Consider the following 22130-nt stretch of genomic DNA (forward strand, 5'->3'; position numbering starts at 1 on the left):
TACTTCTAGTCTGAAGTCCCTTTAAGGTGCCTGGACTATTAATTTCTGATGTCTTCCATGCTGAAGACCTGAATGGCATATTGTTCATATGAAATGTTTGTAACTGTTCAGCGGAGACTTTTCCATTATCTCTGCTTTCACAAAACTAATGACTTGCAATAACATTATTAAGAAAGAATTCTAAATTATTCTCCTTTTGCAATAGTAATTTCTATTAACTATGAATGCTGTTATAGGAACCTCAATACTATTAAAATATCAGCAATAACCCCTAAATCTGTAAGCTAAAAATTCAGGCAATGACCTTTCAAGGAAAGGTAAGTAGATATCAATTTCATTTAACAAAGCCAACAAAACATTTTGAACTGACTGAAACAGATTACTGACCTTCTCCTCTGACTTTATTAAAAAACTAATTTCTACAAAAGAGCAGGGTATTTGAGAATGCCAAAAAGGCAATAAATATTAAGAAATCATAATTATGGAAACAAGTATACTGGGGCTAGTCTACTGTCATGTTATATAATATAGCTCCAAAATTAGGCCAAAGAATCATTATACTGGTATCTTTTGTTTACTAAGAGTTGATCCCAGTTTTTGAAGAATTGCTGCCACTCAAAGCCCATTAGCTCACTTTGAACTCAATCTGAAGTTTAATACTGACACACCCTATTTTTAATGTACTTCACTAAGAAATGCAGTAACTGGTAAAAAAATAAAAATTAAAAAATTTTAAAAAATTAAAAGAAATCTGCTAGCTACAAGAAAAGCCTGTTCAATTCTACAATCATTATTATTAAAATATATATATTTAGTCCTCATCAAAGATAATCAGCATTCTTCTCCACATTTATAGTAAACATAATTTTTGTATAAAATATTTGTAAGCATTGGCAGCATGCACAGGCAGCATGTGCTTTTGGTCATACATTCTCACAGTTGGTAAATTAAAATCAAGTTAGATCTATGGGACTCTATATCATTAACATTACTCAAGGTGTGAAAAACACTTAAAACCATTGTTTGTACTTCCAGTGATTAAGCATAGTCTTTCTAAATTAGCTTGTGTAAATGCAATCATATTTTTCATTAAATGCTATTAAAATAGTATCTGTATTCAGAACAATGGTACTTTTAATGCCAAATCACCTCATTTGAAAAGTTCATGTTATATGATAATTTGTCAAATATCCTAATTTTTGAAGAACTGTAATTAACTAAATGAATATTGCTGTTATCAGTATAAAAAGTCAAAGATATTTATGAACCAGTATCTTTATGATAGTGGTGAAGCAAAGTATTTTTTATTCTGTGTACCTTTATTTATTTTTTTTTTATTTTTGTGTACTTTTATTTTTGTGTACTTTATTGAGAGATCTCACACAGAATTTTAATTTTTATACAACTCTATTTGTGGGTCTTGACATTTTTTTGGTTAAAAACAAGGGCCTGTGATTTAAGTAAAGCAAAAGCAGGAAAGAGGATGTGATATTTCTCTCATTTAGGAATTGACAGAGCTAAAGGGATTTCTGTTGATATGCCTCTGTGTTTGCAAGGAGGCAAGCTGTCAACTCCTGATCATGTCAACCAAGTATTTAGAGCTTAAAAGCCAGTAACCAGAAACAAGAAACTTGTGGTTCACATAAAGTTCAATGAAAGAATACAATTGAGAAAGGAGAAAGCAGTCTCAGAGTTTACAACCTTGTAAATGCTACCCCACACGGAAAGAAGAATGGTCTGAATATCCAGATATGGAAAACATTGGCCCACAGCCATGTGACCTGAGGAAATAATGAACCCCTCTTGGAATCGTTTCCGTCCAACTGTAAGAGTTGTTGGTTGAGTCCATAAAAGATATATATTCTTTATAATAATACCATTTTGAAAGACATGATTTAAAAATATATGAAAATGCTCAGCTAAAATGGATCATGAACAGTAGAACTGTATCTTGGTACCTGGAAACACTGGGTGAAAACCATAATGTCAGGTCCAAGAGTTTGCACTGAACTTTGAAGGAGGCAAACTGCAAGAGCATGCTCTCTATATGCAGGGATCCACTATACACAGGAAGGGTACTAAAACACATAAATTGATGGAAGACGCATGAGGAATCAGTAATCGCCATCGTGACTTTCACATCACCATAAGAAAGAGAAGCAGGGCTGTGTATGGTGGCTTACTCCCACAACCCCAGCACTCTGGGAGGCTGAGGCAGAAAAACTATGTGAGGCCAAGAGTTCCAGATCAACCTGAGCAACATGGCAAGACTCCACCACTGCAAAATGTTAAAATGAGATGTGGCGGCGCACGCCTGTAGACCCAGCACTTAGAAGACTGACGTAGGATGCTGGGGGCTACGGAGAGCTATGACTGCGCCACCGCAACGTATGCAGCGTGGGCAACAAAGCAAGACCCTGTCTCAAAAAAAAAAAAAAAAGAGAGAAGGAAAAGAAAAACGAAAGGGAAGTAATGCAGTAATACAAGAAAACAAAAGACAAGAAGCAATGGCCTGGCTTCTCAGCAACCTACTATGAACCTCACACAAATGGGTCACTCCCCATAGCAAATACTGGACTCAAGTACACGACCTCTGAAGTTCTCTTTGAGGGCTGTATTCAGACAGCAAGTGGGGCAGTCAAAATGGTCAGATCCTGACTCCTGCTCTGCATTTGATATCAATGTCCTGAAACCATTTTCATTCCAAGCAAAAATTTTACTGCAGTAGTAACTGCTATCTTCTTCTCATAGACATATTTTAAAGTCTTATTCTCTGCACTTTTACATTTTAATTTCTACATGGCAAAATAAACCTAAGATATATAAGAAATACAATTTTAAATATGTTAAAAGGTAAGTAGCTTTAAAAATATGTATCGGTTCTTTCACAAAATAATGGGATAAAATTCAGGATGCTTTGGGTTAGTAGGCTGACTTTTAAAATAAATTCCATTTCTACTCCTGTGTGCTGCTACTAAGGAAGGAAAAGAAATTCCATAAAACAAAAACAAGATAGGTCGTACCTTTCTTAAGCTGGATATTAAGCCTCTTGCCTATTTTTTTGGTGTTATAACCACTGCTTATAGTCGTACTAAATACATTCTGAGGTGCTGGGGCCGGAGCGGATGGCGGTTTTCCCAAGGGGTGCGCGCTATGAGGTAGTCTTGAGTGAGAGTCTATCTGCTCAGGCGAGTGGTTCAATCGGGGTGCTCTCTGCACCGTGTGAAGCCCTGCACTGTTCACACTCCTGTTGTCAATATACTGGCTGTCAGGGCTAAAGCGGCTTGAATAATAATTGTTCTTCTCACTTTGGGATAGTTGTTCGTACTGCTCTTTATTTGCTGCAGGAACCACATGGAACCAAATGATGGGTGTACGCATGGCTTGGCGAAACATATGTTGTGCTCTGGGTTTGAGAAAGAATAGAAAATCAGCAAATTAAGACTGTCAGACTAGAAGATATTATGAGCTTAATTAAGTATACTAATTAAGCAATAGGAACTGACAAGCTGTTGAAACTGAAAAGCAAAATTCTAATAACTCATTTATCAATCAAGTTTGCAGCTCTGATCTCCAAATAGCTGTTTCTTCAAATACAAATTTCTCCTTCTCTCAATAAAAATAAGAAAATTATCTACAACTATAGAAAAAATTCTGTTCTCTCAACTGTAAGTCATTAAACATGTTTTAAGTTCAACAGAGGTATTATAATTTCAATAACAGAAACCAAATGCGACCTTCTCTCTACAACACTGTCTAATACAACTTATAGACATTATAAAATATTTACTAGTAAGTTTTCAAAGGAAGACATAGCATTATAATTATATCTAGAATCTTGGAATGGGTTAGATGTGTATTTAAATTTTTTTAAACACACACACACTTAGAAGACTATAGAAAGTAACTATTAATTATTTATTAAGTTGGTATACGCAAAAATCTCAAGAACAGAAATCCAACCTTAATAATTCAAAATGCTGACAGCTGTGGGTCACAGTGCAACCATACAACCGGCCTGGGAAGGAGCTCTTTCTCATGCTGGTTCCCTGGTCAAGTCTCACTCCAAGTCCTTAAGAGTTCTGTTTGTTCCTGCCTTGTTTTATAAGAACTGGCCAACTTTTACGTTTTTCATTGACTAATGGTCTGAATCAAGACAAAGGATATCTGAATACAACCCAATACTGAGTTGCAAAGGAGCTTTATCTGCTTTTTTGTATCTGGGGAAACTGTGTGCAGCAAAGACAGAAATGTGAGTTAAAGTATGATAAAAATGGGCACACTGTCAGTTTTCCAAAAGGTGAGGAACCAGCAGAATTGAAAGCCGAAATGGGGGCCATACTATTTAAGAAGAGTATATCCATCAGAGGACATTCTGAAATACAGCCTAATGATATTAATTACTATGAGTATGATTAAATTTTTATACGCTAATGGCAGAAAATATTTCTCTCCGGTATACAGGCTGAGAGCACAGGCATGTGGTTTGAAGCATGTCAACTGACTGCACTCTGTCGTGCCCAACGCACGTAAGGAAAGAAGTGCAGCAAGCACACACTTACTGTTCAAATCTTCTATTGCGAAGGTCGCCATCATTAATCCTGACAATGCAATCATTCTCATGAAAAAGATTTTCATGTTCAGCTTTACCACCTTTCTCCAATCGTTTTACTAATAACCCCAGGGTTCTGGAACATTAAGAATGCAAATGATTACACATGTGACATCTCCACCATGCACACTGCCCTACCACTTTAATGCTGGTATATTTACAAAGGAGCGTGTTAAAATCACTATTCAGACATTTTTAAACAACAGAAAAAAAATCACAACAGTTTAAATGATATGTAAAAATAGATCCCTTCCATAAACGTTAGAAATCATTTTCTGGCTCATCAGTATTATGTTTCAAGAACAAGCTATAACACTCTCTATATTTACAAACGCCCCTAACAGAGCCCACCTAATGGTTGAGTGGGTATTGCAGTGTGGAGCATGGATAAGCACGTATTTGTGAATGGCTTGGGCAATTTTCTGTTTTAAGCCAGCTGGTACACTAGCTTAAAAGACAGTTGCAACCCCCATCTTTCTATGAAAGTGAAGGTAATGAGGAAAAGCTAACCTCATCACACTGAAGGTTTGAGAATGATAATAGGAAAGATTTCAGAAATAAAAGAGTTTTTGTGCTTTGCATTTGAATTTGACAGTGCTTAATATTGTGAATTTCAAACCTGTTAGGACTCCCAAAAGTAACTCTTTTATTGTCAATATTCCCATTTTGAAAAACAAATGACCAATCAGAATAACGTCAGTGAGAGGTTCAAATAATGCCAATCACCATTCATTTCTTCTATATATGTACTCACTGAGGTTGAAAGAAAAGTGTGAATGACCTTTGAGAGATCCCATACTTGCTCTAGAATACCAACTTCATAACTGACAGGACATTCTATATAGACTGGGACAAACAGGAAATACTTCTTTAAATCACAGTATAAGCAACAGGGGTCTTAACCTGGCTCTGACTGTTGTTATTTATTATTTTTTTTACTCTTATTTTATTTTGTTTGGAGACAGAGTTTCCTTCTTGTCGCCCAGGCTGTAGTGCAATGGCATAATCTTGGCTCACTGCGACTTCTGCCTTCTGTGTTCAAGCGATTCTCCTCACTCAGCCTCCTGAGTAGCTGGGATCACAGGCATGTACCACCATGCCCAGCTAATTTTTTTTGTACTTTTAGAAGAGACAGGGTTTCACAATGTTGGCCAGGCTGCTCTCAAACTCCTGACCTCAGGTAATCCACCTACCTCGGCCTCCCAAAGTGCTGGGATTACAGGTGTGAGCCAGTGCATCTGGCCTGATTGCTGTTAATTACTTCGTGGTTAGCATAAATTTGTATCATGATATTAAAATTTTTATAAGAACTTATTTTTGGCACTTCCAAAATTTGTATTTTCTTTCACAGTTCTAATAGACAAAAATGCCTAGACAGACACAAAATTGAGAATCCTGCATCAATTAAAATTGAAGATACCCTAATTTTCAAATAATGTCTATATGATTCCCAAGAGAATTGAAACTTGCAGTCAACTGCACATGTTTTCCACCAGAAATGTGGCAAAATAGATAGCTGCTGCTTCTATACTTTTCCGGTAATTGTTGTATATGTTCCATGGACATATGTCACACTCTTCTGTTATATACATACCTTATCTCCATTAGTGCATTGTAAGCTCCTAGCAGAGAACGTTAAGATTCGACAGTTCAAGCATTTAGCTAGTAGTAAGAGCTTGATAAACGACAACTGAAGGCAGGCATGACTGAGTTTAACTGAGGTAAACAAGTCTCCTATTTCTATAAAGCTTTTTGCAAAATAGAATACAAGTGAACAGAATTTAGATTCAGATCCTTTCTTCATGAAAGTATCATTTCTACTAAAGATAGGACAAAATTGAAATGAATTAAACTCAGGCAAAAGTCTTATTTCACTTGTTATTTTGTGGGTTTTCTTTATGAATATTTATAAGGTCATTGATTTCATTCTAATTTTTATTAATAAATATAAGGAGGCAGCATTACTCGAGTCAAACCTATCAACTGGCAAGAACTGTAATTGTAGCCGTTGAGAATCAGCATCTACTATTGTAAGAGTCTAAAAATATTAGTGACCAGTAAAAGCAATATTATGTAGGTAATTCTTACTTACTGTCATGTATTAGAACTATTTAAAGATAAAAAATTATCTCAAATTAAAGGTAAGAATAAAGTACACTGATTTACCTTCAGGAGCAACTTAATGCTCAGCTCATATTTGGGAGAAAGAGATTCCATAATATGCCAAACCAAAAATTAACTTATTGTTTAAATGTGATCATGTGCAGAATTTATCTTTCTATGATTCCCTACTGTTTGTTTCTATCTGCAGCTGAACAAAGTGTTTTATTATAGGAATCTAAGGAATTGTTAAGATATATCTATGGTTCCAATAAATGAGGAAGATTAATACAAGAAATCAAATTAAATTAGTTATTGATACCACTAGAACATGAAGAAGGTATCTGACCACTTCACTTTCAAAGAAAATCTTGAAGGAAAAAATGTCTCAGTCACCCACAGGTAATCATAACAGAACCACATGTGAGGTGGCACAGCTGTAGTTAAAAGTCACCACTACAAACCAAGCACACTTTGGGAATGTGTATGCTTTCAGTCCTTGTAGTAAAAATATGCCCTACCAAGACTCACTCCAGTTAATGAGTTTTTAATTGGTGAAATCATAAGTGATTTCTCAATATGACTACAACGTTACTGCAAACTAAAGTGACTAATAATCAGTACATTTTTATGTATTCTGAAATATTTTGTGTAATCTAAAATAGCCCGTAGAACATTTTTAGAAAAAAAAATATTATCTATATAGTCTTTAATGGAAATTACTTAGCAGTTAATTAGCACTGATCATTTATTTAAATTTATAAAGCTATCTTGGATACATCCTCTCAGTATTTATGACAGTTTAAAATAGCATAATTTAGAAATCCTTACCTTATCTTTATTTTAATTTTTTTGAGACAGAATCTTGCTCTGTCATCCAGGCTAGAGGTATAGTGAGCTCAATCATGGCTCACTGTAAGCTCAAACCCCGAGGCTCAAGCAATCCTCCTGCCTCAGTGTCCTGAGTAGCTGGGATCAGAGGTGTGCCACGATCCCTGGCTAGTTTGTTTGTTTGGTCGAGTCAGGTTCCCAGGCTGGTCTCGAACTCCTGAACTCAAGTAATCCTCCTGCCTTGGGCTTCCAAAAGTATTAAGATTACGGGCTTGAGCCACTGTACCCGGCTGAAATCTGCTCTTTAATTCAAAAGTCAATAACTTTTTTCAGATAAGCAGATGAATAGATTTATATTCATCTCAATTTTTCTGTTTTAAACCTGTATGTTTTTTTCTGTTAAACATTCTAGACTAATAATCCAAAGTAAAAAAGTATACTATGTTTCTTTTCATGAATGATTGTCATTATAAATATGTCCTCATCTATGGCCAAATGCATCAGTAATCCTAACATACAGTATAAATGCTACAAATCATAAATGAACACACTATACATTTACAGTAAATGTAATAGAAATTTATTAAATGAGGCTTTAGGAACCAACATTGTTAAAGTCATTAACAATCTCACATTCCTTTTACTCAGTACTAGAGACCTGATGGGGGGCTGGGAGTAAGAAGACCGCAGAAGAGAAAAACTTCACCCTGACTGACACAGCAAGTGATCAGGGAATCAAGGGAACAGACTGAATTAAGGTGAAGTTAGTAGCCTGCTGATTTTTAAGTACTTAACCACACTATTAGAATCATTCTCTCAAAAAGAATGGATTAATTTAAAAGGAAAGTGGTACAATCTGCAAAATTATCTCATTTACTCCACTAGGTGAAAATGATTACAAAAGAATGGGAATGAACTATCAAAAAAAAAAAAAAAAAAAAACCACACACACACACACACACACACACACACACACACACACACGAAAATTGAACTTGTAACAGCTAGATTCAGAATGAAAAGAACCTCAGAAGGAAATCAAAAGTAGTAAGAGGAGACACTTTCCTGAAAAAATGTATGCTCACAGACAGACAATTTCCACACCCCGCATTTTCAACTTAAAGCTGTATCAAATAATATAATTAAAAATATATCAAATAATATAATTAAAAATTTATAATTAAATTTTAGGGCTATATTTTGCAAACTCGACTAGAAATTAGAGTTTGCTCTAAACTAACAAAGAACTGACTGCCTAGGGTGTGGCTGCCGCAACAGTTCTATCAGAGAAAGTGATCAAAGCAAACGAAGTTTAAACATTTTTGGCATGTTATGGTGGTAGAAAGAAGAGTTTTCCTTCTTGGCAGCTAATACCAGAATTCCTTATTGGGGCACCCATGTTCCATCCTAAGAAACCACTTTGCAAAAAATAAAAAAGGTAGGTGTCGGGACAGGAGGAATTGGAGTAAGCTCTGTTTGGGGAATTGTTCCGCGGCAGAACAACCCCAGATTGGCTATGCTAGGAGAAAAAACGTAAGACGACTTGGGCGCTTATTAGTGGAGTGCTGTACACTTAAGAAGAAATGACTGGCTGGGCACGGTGGCTCACGCCTGTGATCCCAGCATTTTGAGAGGCAGGTGGATCACAAGGCCAGGAGATCGAGACCATCCTGGCTAATGTGGTGAAACCCCATCTATTCTAAAAAATTAGATGAGTGTGGTGGCACGCGCCTGTAGTCCCAGCTACTTAGGAGGTTGAGGCAGGAGAATCACTTGAACCCAGCATGTGGAGGTTGCAGTAAGCCAAGACTGAGCCACTGCCCTCCAGCCTGGGTGACAGAGCGAGACTATGTCCCCACCCACTCCCCCAAAACAATGACTACAGGAGGTTCTGTGAAACAGAACCTCCTCTACCTTCCTTATGAATCTAAGGTAAACCCTACTAGGCTTTATGCTTTGCAAGCAAATGGATTTTTCCTGATAGATATGAAACATCCCCAAATTTATTCCTTTTCTAGTTTCCTGTATTTTCTTCAAAATTTGAAAAAGAAGGAAACACTACATCTATCGCATACAAATCTCACTTCTGAATAATTTTTCTAATACAAAAGTATGTTACACACATATTTCTTTCAAGACTTCATCATTTTTGAACAATGTTTCTTAAAAAAATAAGACAAGGAAGGCTACAGTAGCACAAAGCAAGCCATTGAAATGCTGCATCTTTGCACATGATTTCGGATGCATAATTAGAAATTTAACTACTTAGATTATATTAAGGATTGCACCACTACATTTTTACAAGGTTCATTAGCCTAATTATACACTTAATTAAAACAAACGCAGTCACACATGTTAACATTTTCAATTCTAACTATAAATTACAACCAATGATAAAACTGAAAATAAGTAACAAATGTTTTATTGACATCCAAATTGGCTGAGTAAGTCTGAGTTTTGCGTTGCTAATGTAAACTACCACAACTGCTACCCAGCTGTATGGAAATGATTATAATTTATCTTAATAAAAGCTGACACAGTATAAACACCACAATGGTAGGGAAAGCAGAATATGAGTGGGCAGAATAGGGTTTCATCAACAAGAACCTCTCACCTCCCTGAGTACAGACCATGGGGGGACAGTAACTACCTACGTAAGCCCAGAAACTATGACCACTGAAAGCATGAATGCCAAAAGAAGAAAGTTTAAAGGAACACCAAGTTAAAACCTTAAATCTTAATTTTTTTTTTTAAGAAAAATCTCAATGAATGAGATAAAGCAGGCCAAAAAGGTAAATAAAAATGGAGAGTTCCTTTAGATTAGAGCAGAAATCACACATGTCATACTGCTATATTTAAAGAAGCATGATTCATTTCACGTAAGTGTAAACTGCAAATTTTCTCTCTAAAACCAATGCATATGTTACAGTTCTTTATTATAAGAGTCTGCAGATAAGAAAGCACAATTGAAAACTTTCAGTCAAAAGACTATTGATTCGGCAAATAAAGTTAAATTGCATTTTTTCAAAAGTAATTATATTAAAATTGAGTACTCAAAGTTCAAAAGCGTATTTATTCTCAGCTAGTTCCATGAAGTTCAAGTTGACTGTAACTCTTCATTAGCATATGTACCCAATTAGCTAAACAAATGTGTATGGGATTCTCAATTTTATAATAGTAAATTTTCTCTCAGATTCATGATATAAGAGGAAAATGATCACTTTCTCTGATTGTGTAGACTAATCACTACCTACCTAGACAACCAGAATACCAAACCACTGGAGGGAATTTCAAGGCACATGATAAAAGATAAACTGAGTTTAAAAATTCTTCTCACGATTTGACCATTCTTATTAGCTGCCACTGTCAAGGACCTTGCTAAATGATTTACATGCATTTTCTTACTTAAACCATATAAAAGTCATGATTCCCATCCTTCATATGTAAGGAGTAGGGCCAAGTGAGGTTACCTTGCCAAAGGCCACACTACAGAAAAAAGATGGAGCCAGGTATCCTTATCAAGTCCTGACAATCCCCCTGCCAATAAAAAGATGACAACACAAAGTCTAGTCAGTCACTGACTGGCACACAGAGGTCATACAAAATTCCCAACTCCAAATCTGGGGGTAAAATAGATTGTGTTTTCGATACAGAAAAAAGCAAAAAAATGATAAAGTGTATCTTAGATGAACAAGTGGGTATAAGAAACAATATAACTGTATAATCTTAGTTGAAGAGAAAGGAAAGCTCAGATTCTGCTTAATTCAATGGATGAGTATGATGTATCTCAAGACCATCCAAAGATGTTTGCCTACTAGTCTTGTAGACAGAGAAACATCAGTTTATATTTGAAGGGGAAATTATTCAAGACATGAATGCAGGATATAAAAAAACAAATTTTTATATTCCAGTGATTTTCTGAATATAGATTAATTAGAATATATAATCTGAATACAGATTTTAATCATATTCAATTAATCTATATTCAAGTTTAAATAGAATATAAAAAATAATACATATGAAATACGTATTTTCCAAATGGGTCACTTTTATTTCAACTCAAAAATGCAAAACCTTAAAAATATTCTCTTACTGGCCAGGCGTGATGGCTCACCCCTATAATTCCAGCACTTTGGAAGGCCAAGGTGGGTGGATCACTTGAGCTCAGGAGTTTGAGATCAGTCTGGAAAACATGGAGAGACCCTGACTTTACCAAAAATACAAAAAGTTAGCTGGGCATGGTGGTGTGTGCCTGTGTGGTCCCAGCTACCAGAGAGGCTGAGGTGGGAGGATTGCCTGAGCCTGGAGATCCTACCACTGTACTCCAGTCTGGGTGACAAGAGTGAGACCCTGTCTCAAAAAATATAAAGAAAGTAAAAAACAGAATAAATTTTTAAAATAAAAAATATTCTCTTAGAGATATGACTTCCTTGTTCAGATTAGATGATAAAATTTATGGACAATAATGTAACTAAGCAAATAAATAAAGAGGGGAAAAGTCATAAAAATAAACTTTAACACGGAAACTGAAGCAGCTTTTGCCAAAGGATGCTGACATTTCACCTGATATTCTGAAGATTACACTGAAGATAAATGGATGAAAAAAAATATTTGGGATAAAAATCAAAGTTAATCAGACAAATCAAATGATGGCAAAAATGTAAAAAGTTGAGAATAAATTAATAAATAAGCCGTCTGTCAAAATGAGTCAGTATAGCAGAAATCCAGCCCCACACCCAGAGCCCCCTCATCCTGCCACCACCATCTTCACAGGGCCTGATTTTCTAACTGTGAAACTTTAGATTCTTCCTTCAGTCTTACGATTGGCAAGTAGATGTTAAGGAGGATTGTTCTGTGAGTACATATTACTAATGAGAGTATGGTTTGTATGTTTTTTTCAACTTCTCTTCTTCCTAAGAATCAGAGGTATGCACTGGTGGAAATTAATACATAGTTACAATAAAAGAGGCTTAACAAACAGTAAGTGGAAATGAAAATCCTGTACACTTTTGTCCCCCAAAGATATGAATAGAAAACAGAGGTGAAAGAGTTTTAGACATGAAAAACACTAGAATGTAGAACTCAACGATGGCAGCCATTTTTGTTTGGTTCTCTAGGGCAAGGGCTGACAACTACAGCCTATGAGCCAATTCAGCCAGCAATCTGTTTTTATAAATGAAGCTTCATCAAGCTTGTCTTGTCAATGGTGGCTTTCATGCTACAACAGCAGATTTTTCTGGGCCATGATGCCTAAGATACTGATTATCTGACCCTTTACAAAAATTTTGCCAATCTTTGATCTGAGATATCAAAGGCACTGAAAATGGTAACCAGACACTAGATCTTAATAATAAAAAAAAAAACTTTATATAAACACCCACATACAATTGCTATCTTCACAAGAAAAAATAATGTGAAACAAATTTAAGTGCCACAGACACAAGAATAAAGGTAGATGTAAATAAGTGAGAAATGTCCATTATACAAAAGATTCAGGCTGGGCAAGGTGGCTTGAGCCCGTAATCCATGCATTTTGGAAGAATAAGGCTGGCGGATCACTTGAGCCCAACGGTTTGAGACCAGACTGGGCAACACAGGGAAATTCCATTTCTACAAAAAAAAAAAAAAAACACACAAAAAATTAGCCAGGCATGGAGGCACTTGCCTGAGGTCCCAGCTGCGTGGAGGCTAAGATGGAAAAATCATATAAGCCCAAGGTTGAGGCTGCAGTGAACCACTATACTCCAGCCTGGGCAACAGAGAGAGACCCTGCCTCAAAAGAGAAAAAAAGATCCAGAGAAGAAAACTGTACTTTAGGCCAGGTGCAGTCACTCACACCTGTAATCCCAGCAATATGGGAGGCCAGGATAGCAGGATCACTAGAAGCCAGGAGTTTGAGACCAGCCTGGGCAACAAAGTGAGACCCTGTTTTTACTTAATTAATTAATTTGAAATGTTTTAGCCATAACTGTTTTCCATAGGGGAAAAAATTTAGAATATTTACTTTAAGCTGGACTATGAAGTCCAAGTAAGAATAGTAGTAACTTTTATTTTATTGTATTTTATTTACTGAGATGGAGTTTTGTTCTTATTGTCCAGGCTGGAGTGCAATGGCATTATCTCAGCTCGCTGCAAACTCCACCTCCCAGGTTCAAGTGATTCTCCTGCCTCAGCCTCCCAAGTAGCTGGGACTATACGTGCCTGCCAACCACCCCTGCCAGTAATTTTTGTATTTTTAGTAGAGACACGGCTTCACCATCCTGGCCAGGCTGATCTCACACTCCTGACCTGAGGTGATCCACCAACCTTGGCCTCCCAAAGGGCCTGTGATTACAGGTGTGAGCCGCCATGCCTGACTGTATTTTATTTTTATTTTTTTCTTTGTTAGAGACAGGCTTTCACTCTGCTATGCAAGATGGAGTACAGTGGCATGATCATGGCTCACTGCAGCCTCCAACTCCCAGACTCAAGTAATCCTCCTACCTCAGCCTCTCAAGGGGCTGGAAACATAGGTGTGTCCCACCCCACTCGGGTAACTTTTGTATTTTTTGTAGAGTAAAGATTTGCCATATTGCCAAGGCTGGACTTCAACTCTCAGCTTCAAGTGATCCTTCCACTTCAGCCTCCAAAAGTACTGGGTTGACACGCATAAGCCATCATGTCCAGCCTCAAACACAGAATCTTACCATTTCATAGGTCTAGTCCCCATTTTGGCATACAATTTTTTATGTTGCTTTTTATATACTTGGCATTATATCATAATCATATTTGTGTTTCATGAGAAAGTGTCAGAAATACTTATTAACCACCATCCAGGCCAGGATATATCATTGCCATTTCACTGTTAATATAGTAACACAATATCTAATATGGATAGTCATGGGTTCATTGCCTCCTGTGCTGATTACGCTTTACAAAGCATTACTTATGGTCCTATAGACCAATATCCACAGCTAGGTTCTAGAAATATTTTTAAAAATAATAATATAATAATATAAAAGCAAGGTTCTTCAGCCAAATATAGTCATAACTATTTGGCATAATCTTCCTGAAAATCGTGGCATTTGTGGTTTAAATAAAGAGATTATGTTTCCTATTTATTTATTTTTGACAGTCTCACTCTGTCACCTATGCTGGAATGCAGTGGCACCACCTTGGCTCACTGCAACCTCTATCTCCTGGGTTCAAGCATTTCTTGTGCCTCAGCCTCTCACGTAGCTGGGATTATAGGCACCTGCTGCAATGCCCAGCTAATTTTTGTATTTTTAGTAGAGACAGCGTTTTACCATGTTGGTTAGGCTGGTCTTGAACTCTTGACCTGAAGTGCTCTGACTGCCTACGCCTTTCAAAGTGCTGAGATCACAGGTATGAGCCAACACGCCCAGCCAATGTTTCTCATTTAAATCAGTAGGAAATGAAATGATATAGGTGAAATAAAAATTGATTCGAAGGTAATGAAACATCTCAGGTAAATATTTTGCTACTAAGAAAAGAATTTTTAAAAAGGAATCACCAAAGTAATGAAACTGTGAATGACTAGTGTTACATGAGGATCAGTTAACTTTATTTCTGAATAACATAAAAGACAGTAACTCAAGAAAAACATCATTATGGGGAAGATAATATTGTCTCTGTATCTGTTTGTCTCCATTTCTAAGTATCAGCAGGCCTAAGGCAGGGGTTGGAGGATGAACTAATTGTCATTAATGCCCCTAATGGAAAACAACATTTAACCTAGCCTACAAAATAGTTCTGAAAGTAACCCACACAAGATTCTTATTTTTAAAAACTTAAGCTCTGCACGGTGGCTCATGCCTGTAATCCCAGTACTTTGGGAGGCTGAGGCAGGTGGATCACTTGAGATCAAGTGTTCCAGACCAACCTGGCCAACATGGTGAAATCCCATGTCTACTAAAAATTCAAAAATTAGCCACGCATGGTAGCACATGCCTGTTGCTGCAGCTTCTAGGGAGGCTGAGGCAGGAGAATCACTTGAACCCAGAAGGTGGAAGCTGCAGTGAGCCAGGATCTCCAGCCTGGGTGACAGAGTGAGGTTCCATCTCAAAAAAAAAAAAAAAAAATCATTATATATCACACCGTAATAAGATCTAAATGGCTGTAAAATTCTAACATTAACTTCACAAGGTTATATTACTACTTTCCTTAATGACATTTGATATTTGAGGTGGTATGGGTTGTGTTCCTTCTCTTCACAATAAACAACTGGTGTTCTGCATTATTTCTTAGACTCTGACTTTGAAAATCTAAATGAGAAAGCAATGCTGACCTGTATTTGTCACTTCTATAAAAATAAGTATTTAATAAGTGTTATTCAATTAATTATAGCTCCAAAATTGAGAGGGCCCAAGAATGACTGGGATTTTATACAAGGGAAGTTATCCTGGAAATTTCTACTTACATATCATGAATATGTATTCTTGTATTCATTCACACTAGATATATGTGCAATTTCTTAATTTCACTTAATTTCTTCCTTTCTGCTATACTGCATTCCTTAACTTACTCCTGCAAAAGCCACCATGGAATTGACATAACTACCTTTAAAGCTATCCATCAGTTAAAAATATCTTCCGCAACAAACTACTTTCAGGTAGCTAATTCAGACCATTCTTCCCCTATCTGCTCACAGAGCACCTATTATATAACTGTATCAACATCTGTCACATAATTCTAATTGTGTGATTGATTTCTTGGCTATCACTGCATCTAGACTGCAAATCCCTGGAGGAAGAACATATTCTGCTCATCTTTGTTTCCTAGCGACTAACACAGGAATTGTCACACGTGACATGCTTGGAAAGGTTTCTCATGAAATAACAGGAATCCATTTCTGAGCATTTCTGAGAATGAGAAAGGTGGGTCTCTCTGGGCTCTCATAGATTTGTATCTGCCAATCTGAACAGACCACCTACTTTTTCTCTCCCATTGTTAACCCGACTCTGAGGAACCATGACTATCCAGTCCACGAGGAAGCTTAATGATGTAACACAGGCGGTGGAGAATCACAAACTATTACTGTACAGTTTCCATGTGAAAACTGGTGATGCCTAAAAAGAGATTATAAAGAATCTGTTTTTCTTAAATCTCTGTCTTTGAAAATCTATGTACGACTTTCTTCATTAAATGCCAAACTAATAGGGATTAAAAATGACTCAGCTATAAAAGAATTAGTTCTGCAAAAACATACTTGTTTTCTTGAATCCGTTTGGTGTATCAAAACTAAATGCCATGGTAACCCAGAAACTGTGGTGGATTTTGTGAAATGCCTTCCTTTGACACAATCTAGACAGTAAGTTTATTTTTCCATCTTACTCTCCTTTTGCTTTAGGCTTTTCATCTGTTCACTTTACCCTAATATCCTTTCACAGTGAGGTAGAAAATATGCAATAAACGACAAAATATATTAACATGTTTGTAATTGAAATGCTGGCTCAAAGCTGGTATAGACACAATTAAATCTCATTTGTGATGAATTATATTTCACAGGCATTTTAAGGCATATGCATATTGGAAAGCTATAATCCATGCATTTTACCTTATCTTTTTTTTCCTACTCAGGAAAGAAATGAAAACAATAATTTAACTTTTGAGGTAGTTTAGAACTCAATTTCCTACACAAAATAAAGGCAAGGCCATGTTGAAAATAATATTCTTAACTATAATTTATTTGAAGAAATTTTAATACTTCTCCAAAGTTAAGAAAAGAATTTTAAAGAAAAATAAAAAAGTAAAAGCAGCCACAACTCTGTGAATATAACACCACTCAAAAATTCAAGGTGAATTTTATACCTTGTTTTGTAACACTACCATCCAAGCCTTATTCATATTCCAACAGAATTCTAAGTCAAGTTTCAAGCTTAGGACATGGGATGAATCATGAGCTTTACTAGAGATGAAATCTGAACTCGAAGTTATTTACATGTAACAAGAAGGTACTACCATTGCTCAAATAATCCTTTTAAAAAATAAAATGCATAATTTAATCACACACATCTGTCTTTTACAACAGCCTAGATGCCTGTAATTCCTTAACAACAGTTTAAACTGTGTTCTAAGGTCTCAGTCACTGGTATAAGGCTACCTTCCACCTTCCCCACTTTTTCTCACCATGTAAAGACAGTTAAAATAAGAGGAAATAAATAAGGTAATAACGATAAAAGAAATAAAAAGTTACAAATTAAAAAGCTGAAATAGCTCGTAAATATATTTTCCCAGGTAATCATTAGAGAGCAAGGAAGAGAAGATGCAATTAAATTCAACAAGTCCAACATGCACAGGTTCAGACTCAAGGCGAAGGACGTGGTGCACCTCACTTGTCTACGACAGAGGTCTGCCAAGCCTTCCTTGGAAAATCAATTAATAATATTTGAATACATTAAAACCAAAAATACTACAACAGTTCTTTTACACACAAAAAAAAGCAGAATCAAGGAAACTGATACAACATTTGAGGTCTTTAAGGATGCATGTTCTGTAAAGTAATGAAGTTGGGATTAACAAACAGTACAACATTTTTACACTCTGTTCAGAAATCTATGGCTTACCTAATTTTCTAAAATTTCATATTAAAGCTTTTTAACAATCAAAAAAGCTTATAAAATTGAAGACCTACATAAACACAAATTTAAAGCTTAAATCAAATTTAAGTCATCCAGATTAATTCTTATTGTATTATGCTTCCCCCCCAAAAAACTGCTTTTAAACTCTCCTTCAAGTTGCAAATCCATCTACAGTTCTGACTTCAAAGTCGATCATCAATTTACAGCTAAGTAAAACGTTTGCTTGAGTTTGATGAACAATAAATTTATTAGGATGATTCAAATATACAGTTTCTTCATGTTCCTGCAAAACCTCGCTTCATCAGGCTAAGTGCTTTCTGTGATTATGACATATACACAGGAATGAAGTAGCAGTTGCCTCCAAATGAGAATGTTTCCTATTAAGCATATGCTAAGTCAACACCACTCTCTATCTGAGCATAAATGAAGATAAAACACTCTACATTATGATTCAATTAAAAACCTCCAAGATACGTTACCTGCCGCCTCGAGCACTGAAAGGCACTACATGGATTCCCAGAGGCCCTCCATCGTTGGGGACTTGTACGAGCTTTACCATATCACTGTGAGACAATGATGAATGAGGGAGCATGAACGTGTACTGTAAACAAACCGAAACCAAAACAAAACAGAAAACTGCAACAACACAGACACATAATACACAACAAAAGAGAAAAGAACAAAAATCCCACCAAGTGCACACGCATATACATACATATTCTGGAATATAAGCATGGTGATGAAGGCAACATTAAACACTACATACCTGAACACTAGTCTGATGGCATGGAGGGAGAGCAATCATCAGAGATAACTACATTAAAATGACACAGAACATTTCTCTGGGACCCTATTCTTCTGTGTAACACAAGTTTATGTCTTTCAAGTCAAATCCCTAGACTTACACTAAAACTTTTCCATCCCAACACCTATGTCAAGGACTCTGAAGATTAACTGAATAAAGATGTTGCAGCTACAGGGCACTTTCTAATTTACAAAGTGCTCTTGTGTATGTCACATCATTTCCTTCCGCTAATCTGATGAGATCAAAGTTTTAACCCCGTCTGTGACAGTCCAAAGGAGATCACCATCGTCCTTACTGCTCACTACTTCATGACAAATCAGTCACTATTTCCTAAACTGCTATAATAGTGCTGCAAGTGCAGCTTGTAAAACTCCTTTCTCAAAGCCAATAGGCATCTACTAGAAATCAAATAATTTTCATTAAATTGCTTGTAATTAATTTTCTTCTTAGAAATGGGGTCTTGCTATGTTGCTCAGGCTGGCCTAGAACTCTTGGGCTCAATCAACCTTCTCGCCTCAGTAACCTGAGTAGTTGGGACTACAGTTAAGAAACTATTTACATTATATGAAATAACATGAAGTTACTATTACAAAACTGAAGTATTCTGTGTAAGGAACATAACTTTATATAACCAATGGATTTGTCAAGTCACTTCCATGAATCTTTACTATTAATACAATAAAGGCTGAGTTTAATGAAAATTGGTATAATGTAATTTTCTAAACTATTTAAATGAGATTTTGCTTTCTTTGTAGATTTTCACATATACATACTGTATCAGATGTCTAAGCAGCATTAACCTAACAACCAATATTTGGAAATAGTACTTCAATTAAATATCTATTTTAAGCCAGCTAGAAAACCATAAATTATTACCAGTGGATTTCACAAAGATCATAATATAGTTTTTATGTGATGGAAAATGCCAATTTTTCAACTATATTTCTAAAAACCTGAGTTTATCCTATGTACTATGAATGTCCGGCATACATAATACAAAGATTATACATAATTAAAGACAGGAGTATCAAACAAATCAAAATTGAAAATATGTGCACAGATTTAATCACATGCACTAATTAGGACAACATAAAAATTGTGCCATACTGCCAAATGGCTAAATGAATTATTTCTTTTATTTTTTCACCAAATTTCATAAAATTCTACTTTGGACTGATTATCCCATTTGAACACATATCTAATCATTGGTTTGTAAGCTAAAAGTAGTATAACTTCAATAAACTGATTTTATTCCACATTCTAATAGAACTATGGCACGGCAAGTACTTACTAAATGTAAACACTTAGTGTGCTGGTTGCTATACATTCAAACAGCATCTGATCCTAGTGCCTACTTAATCTCACTTCTCTTGGAAGACCAAGAAAAGACAGAATTAAGTACATAAATGTCAATGTCTGTATCCTCAACTTTTACCCAAAGTCAAATAAAAAAATTAAAATGACTGCCCTCCCTGCTCTAAGCTACCAACGAAAGAAGTCCTGAGAATGCCTACCATTTACACATGTCAATATTTAAAATAATCAAAACATTGTGGATCAAATAGAACTTTTTGTCCTTTTATACTTAAAAACATTTTCAAGGTCCCTAACCTGGGACCTCCAATTTTTCATCAAATATCTTGAGAGATGCTATTTCTCCAAACAACAATAAATACATACATATATATACATACATACACACACACACACACACGCACACTATAATAACTAATGCTAACATAATCTAACTAGTTTTTCAAGTATGTCGTCAAATTTTTTTAATTTAGCGAAGTAAAGAACAAACACATGATCAAAATACTGACACAAAGCAATCTGAAAACAGTTACAGCATTTACAGTGTTATTAACATGACAAACATCCTCAATGAAATACTATTTTATATTATAATTTAATAGTATTTGCCAGGGCATGAAACTCAGGACAGGTACACATGAAATTCCATGCTATATTGCTTACATTACATAATTAACTCAAGAGACAAAAGATGTTCTTTAGAAAAACAAATCAATGCAAGGCATGTTTTTAACTAAGCACAAACTCAGAATATTTGCTGCAAGTAATGATGTCACATATATTTTGCAAACTTAGTTAAAATCTTCAGTAACTTACTCCAGAGAAAAGTTGGGTATGTTCTCCAAACCTGTGTCAGCATGTCCAACAGGTTCAACACGACTGCTACCCTCTTCTGTTCCATCCTCATCCTAGAGACAGCCGACACAAAGAAAAGTACACTCTGTGTTAGGTTTTTTGCTATAATGTGAAAGGAAACTGGATAAAACGGGAGTCTAATAGGCATTATGATCATGGTAACTGTTTCCTCTAAGAAGGATGACCTTTAATGATAGCTAAGTGTGTGTTGTGAAAAGCTAAAATTGAAAACAAGAGTCTTATGAAATAGTGTATCCCAGAAGGTGAAAGAGATACACTACTGGGATAAGGAAAGAAAACAAACAAAAAATGTATGCTTATGCTAATTTTCTTTTTCTTTTTTTGAAACAGAGTTTTTCACTCTTCTTGCCCAGGCTGGAATGCAATGATGCGATCTTGGCTTACTGCAACCTCTGCCTCCCAGGTTCAGGTGATTCTCCTGCCTCAGCCTCCCCAGTAGCTGGGATTACCAGCATGCACCACCACATCTGGCTAATTTTGTATTTTTAGTAGAGACAGGGTTTCACCATGTTGGTCAGGCTGGTCTCAAACTCCTGACCTCAAGTGATCCACCTGCCTCAGCCTCCCAAAATGCTGGGATTAAAGGCATAAGCCACCATATCTAGCCACCAATTTTCTTATCTGATCATTTTTTACTTCTTTTCATGTATATTTTAGGAAGTAATTATATATTACTCCACCGTTATGATATATTGATAAACAAATATACATGACATTGGAAATGCATGTTTGAAAACAGCTTCCTACTCAAAACTATTATAAACCGTAACCATTACCAAAAGCTTCGAAGCCATATTTCCCAGTCCTCGATTCCTACACTAACAGTTTGTGAGAAGCAACATGCAGTAGTATAGCTGCAGGCTTTACGGTCTTCATCCTGTAAAATTTCACATGAAGTTACCCTAAGCCAATCAACTGATTTGGAAGTGTCTGTAAAGGCATTAAGGTCTTAGCCACAATGGACCACTTCTGTTTACTTCTGTACATAAAGGACCAAACACAAGGACAAGCA

General features: G+C 36.0%; 1 protein-coding gene across 25 annotated transcripts in view; it reads right to left on the reverse strand.

Moving 5' to 3' along the window:
- The window catches only part of PARD3 (par-3 family cell polarity regulator), an 838158-nt gene that overhangs the window by 391587 nt on the left and 424441 nt on the right, over positions 1–22130 (reverse strand). For 24 of the 25 annotated variants that reach the window (XM_074405259.1, XM_074405258.1, XM_039478614.2 and 21 more), the window contains 4 exons: positions 21059–21150; positions 18603–18686; positions 4563–4688; positions 3024–3406 (listed from right to left, as the gene is read on the reverse strand). In XM_074405259.1, the coding sequence (XP_074261360.1) occupies positions 3024–3406; positions 4563–4688; positions 18603–18686; positions 21059–21150 (685 nt within the window). The remainder of the gene's footprint in view (positions 1–3023; positions 3407–4562; positions 4689–18602; positions 18687–21058; positions 21151–22130) is intronic. The other variant, XM_074405255.1, reaches the window with a different exon arrangement.

The sequence above is a fragment of the Saimiri boliviensis genome, chromosome 8, assembly GCF_048565385.1.
Source record: "Saimiri boliviensis isolate mSaiBol1 chromosome 8, mSaiBol1.pri, whole genome shotgun sequence".
NCBI classification, from domain to species: domain Eukaryota; kingdom Metazoa; phylum Chordata; class Mammalia; order Primates; family Cebidae; genus Saimiri; species Saimiri boliviensis.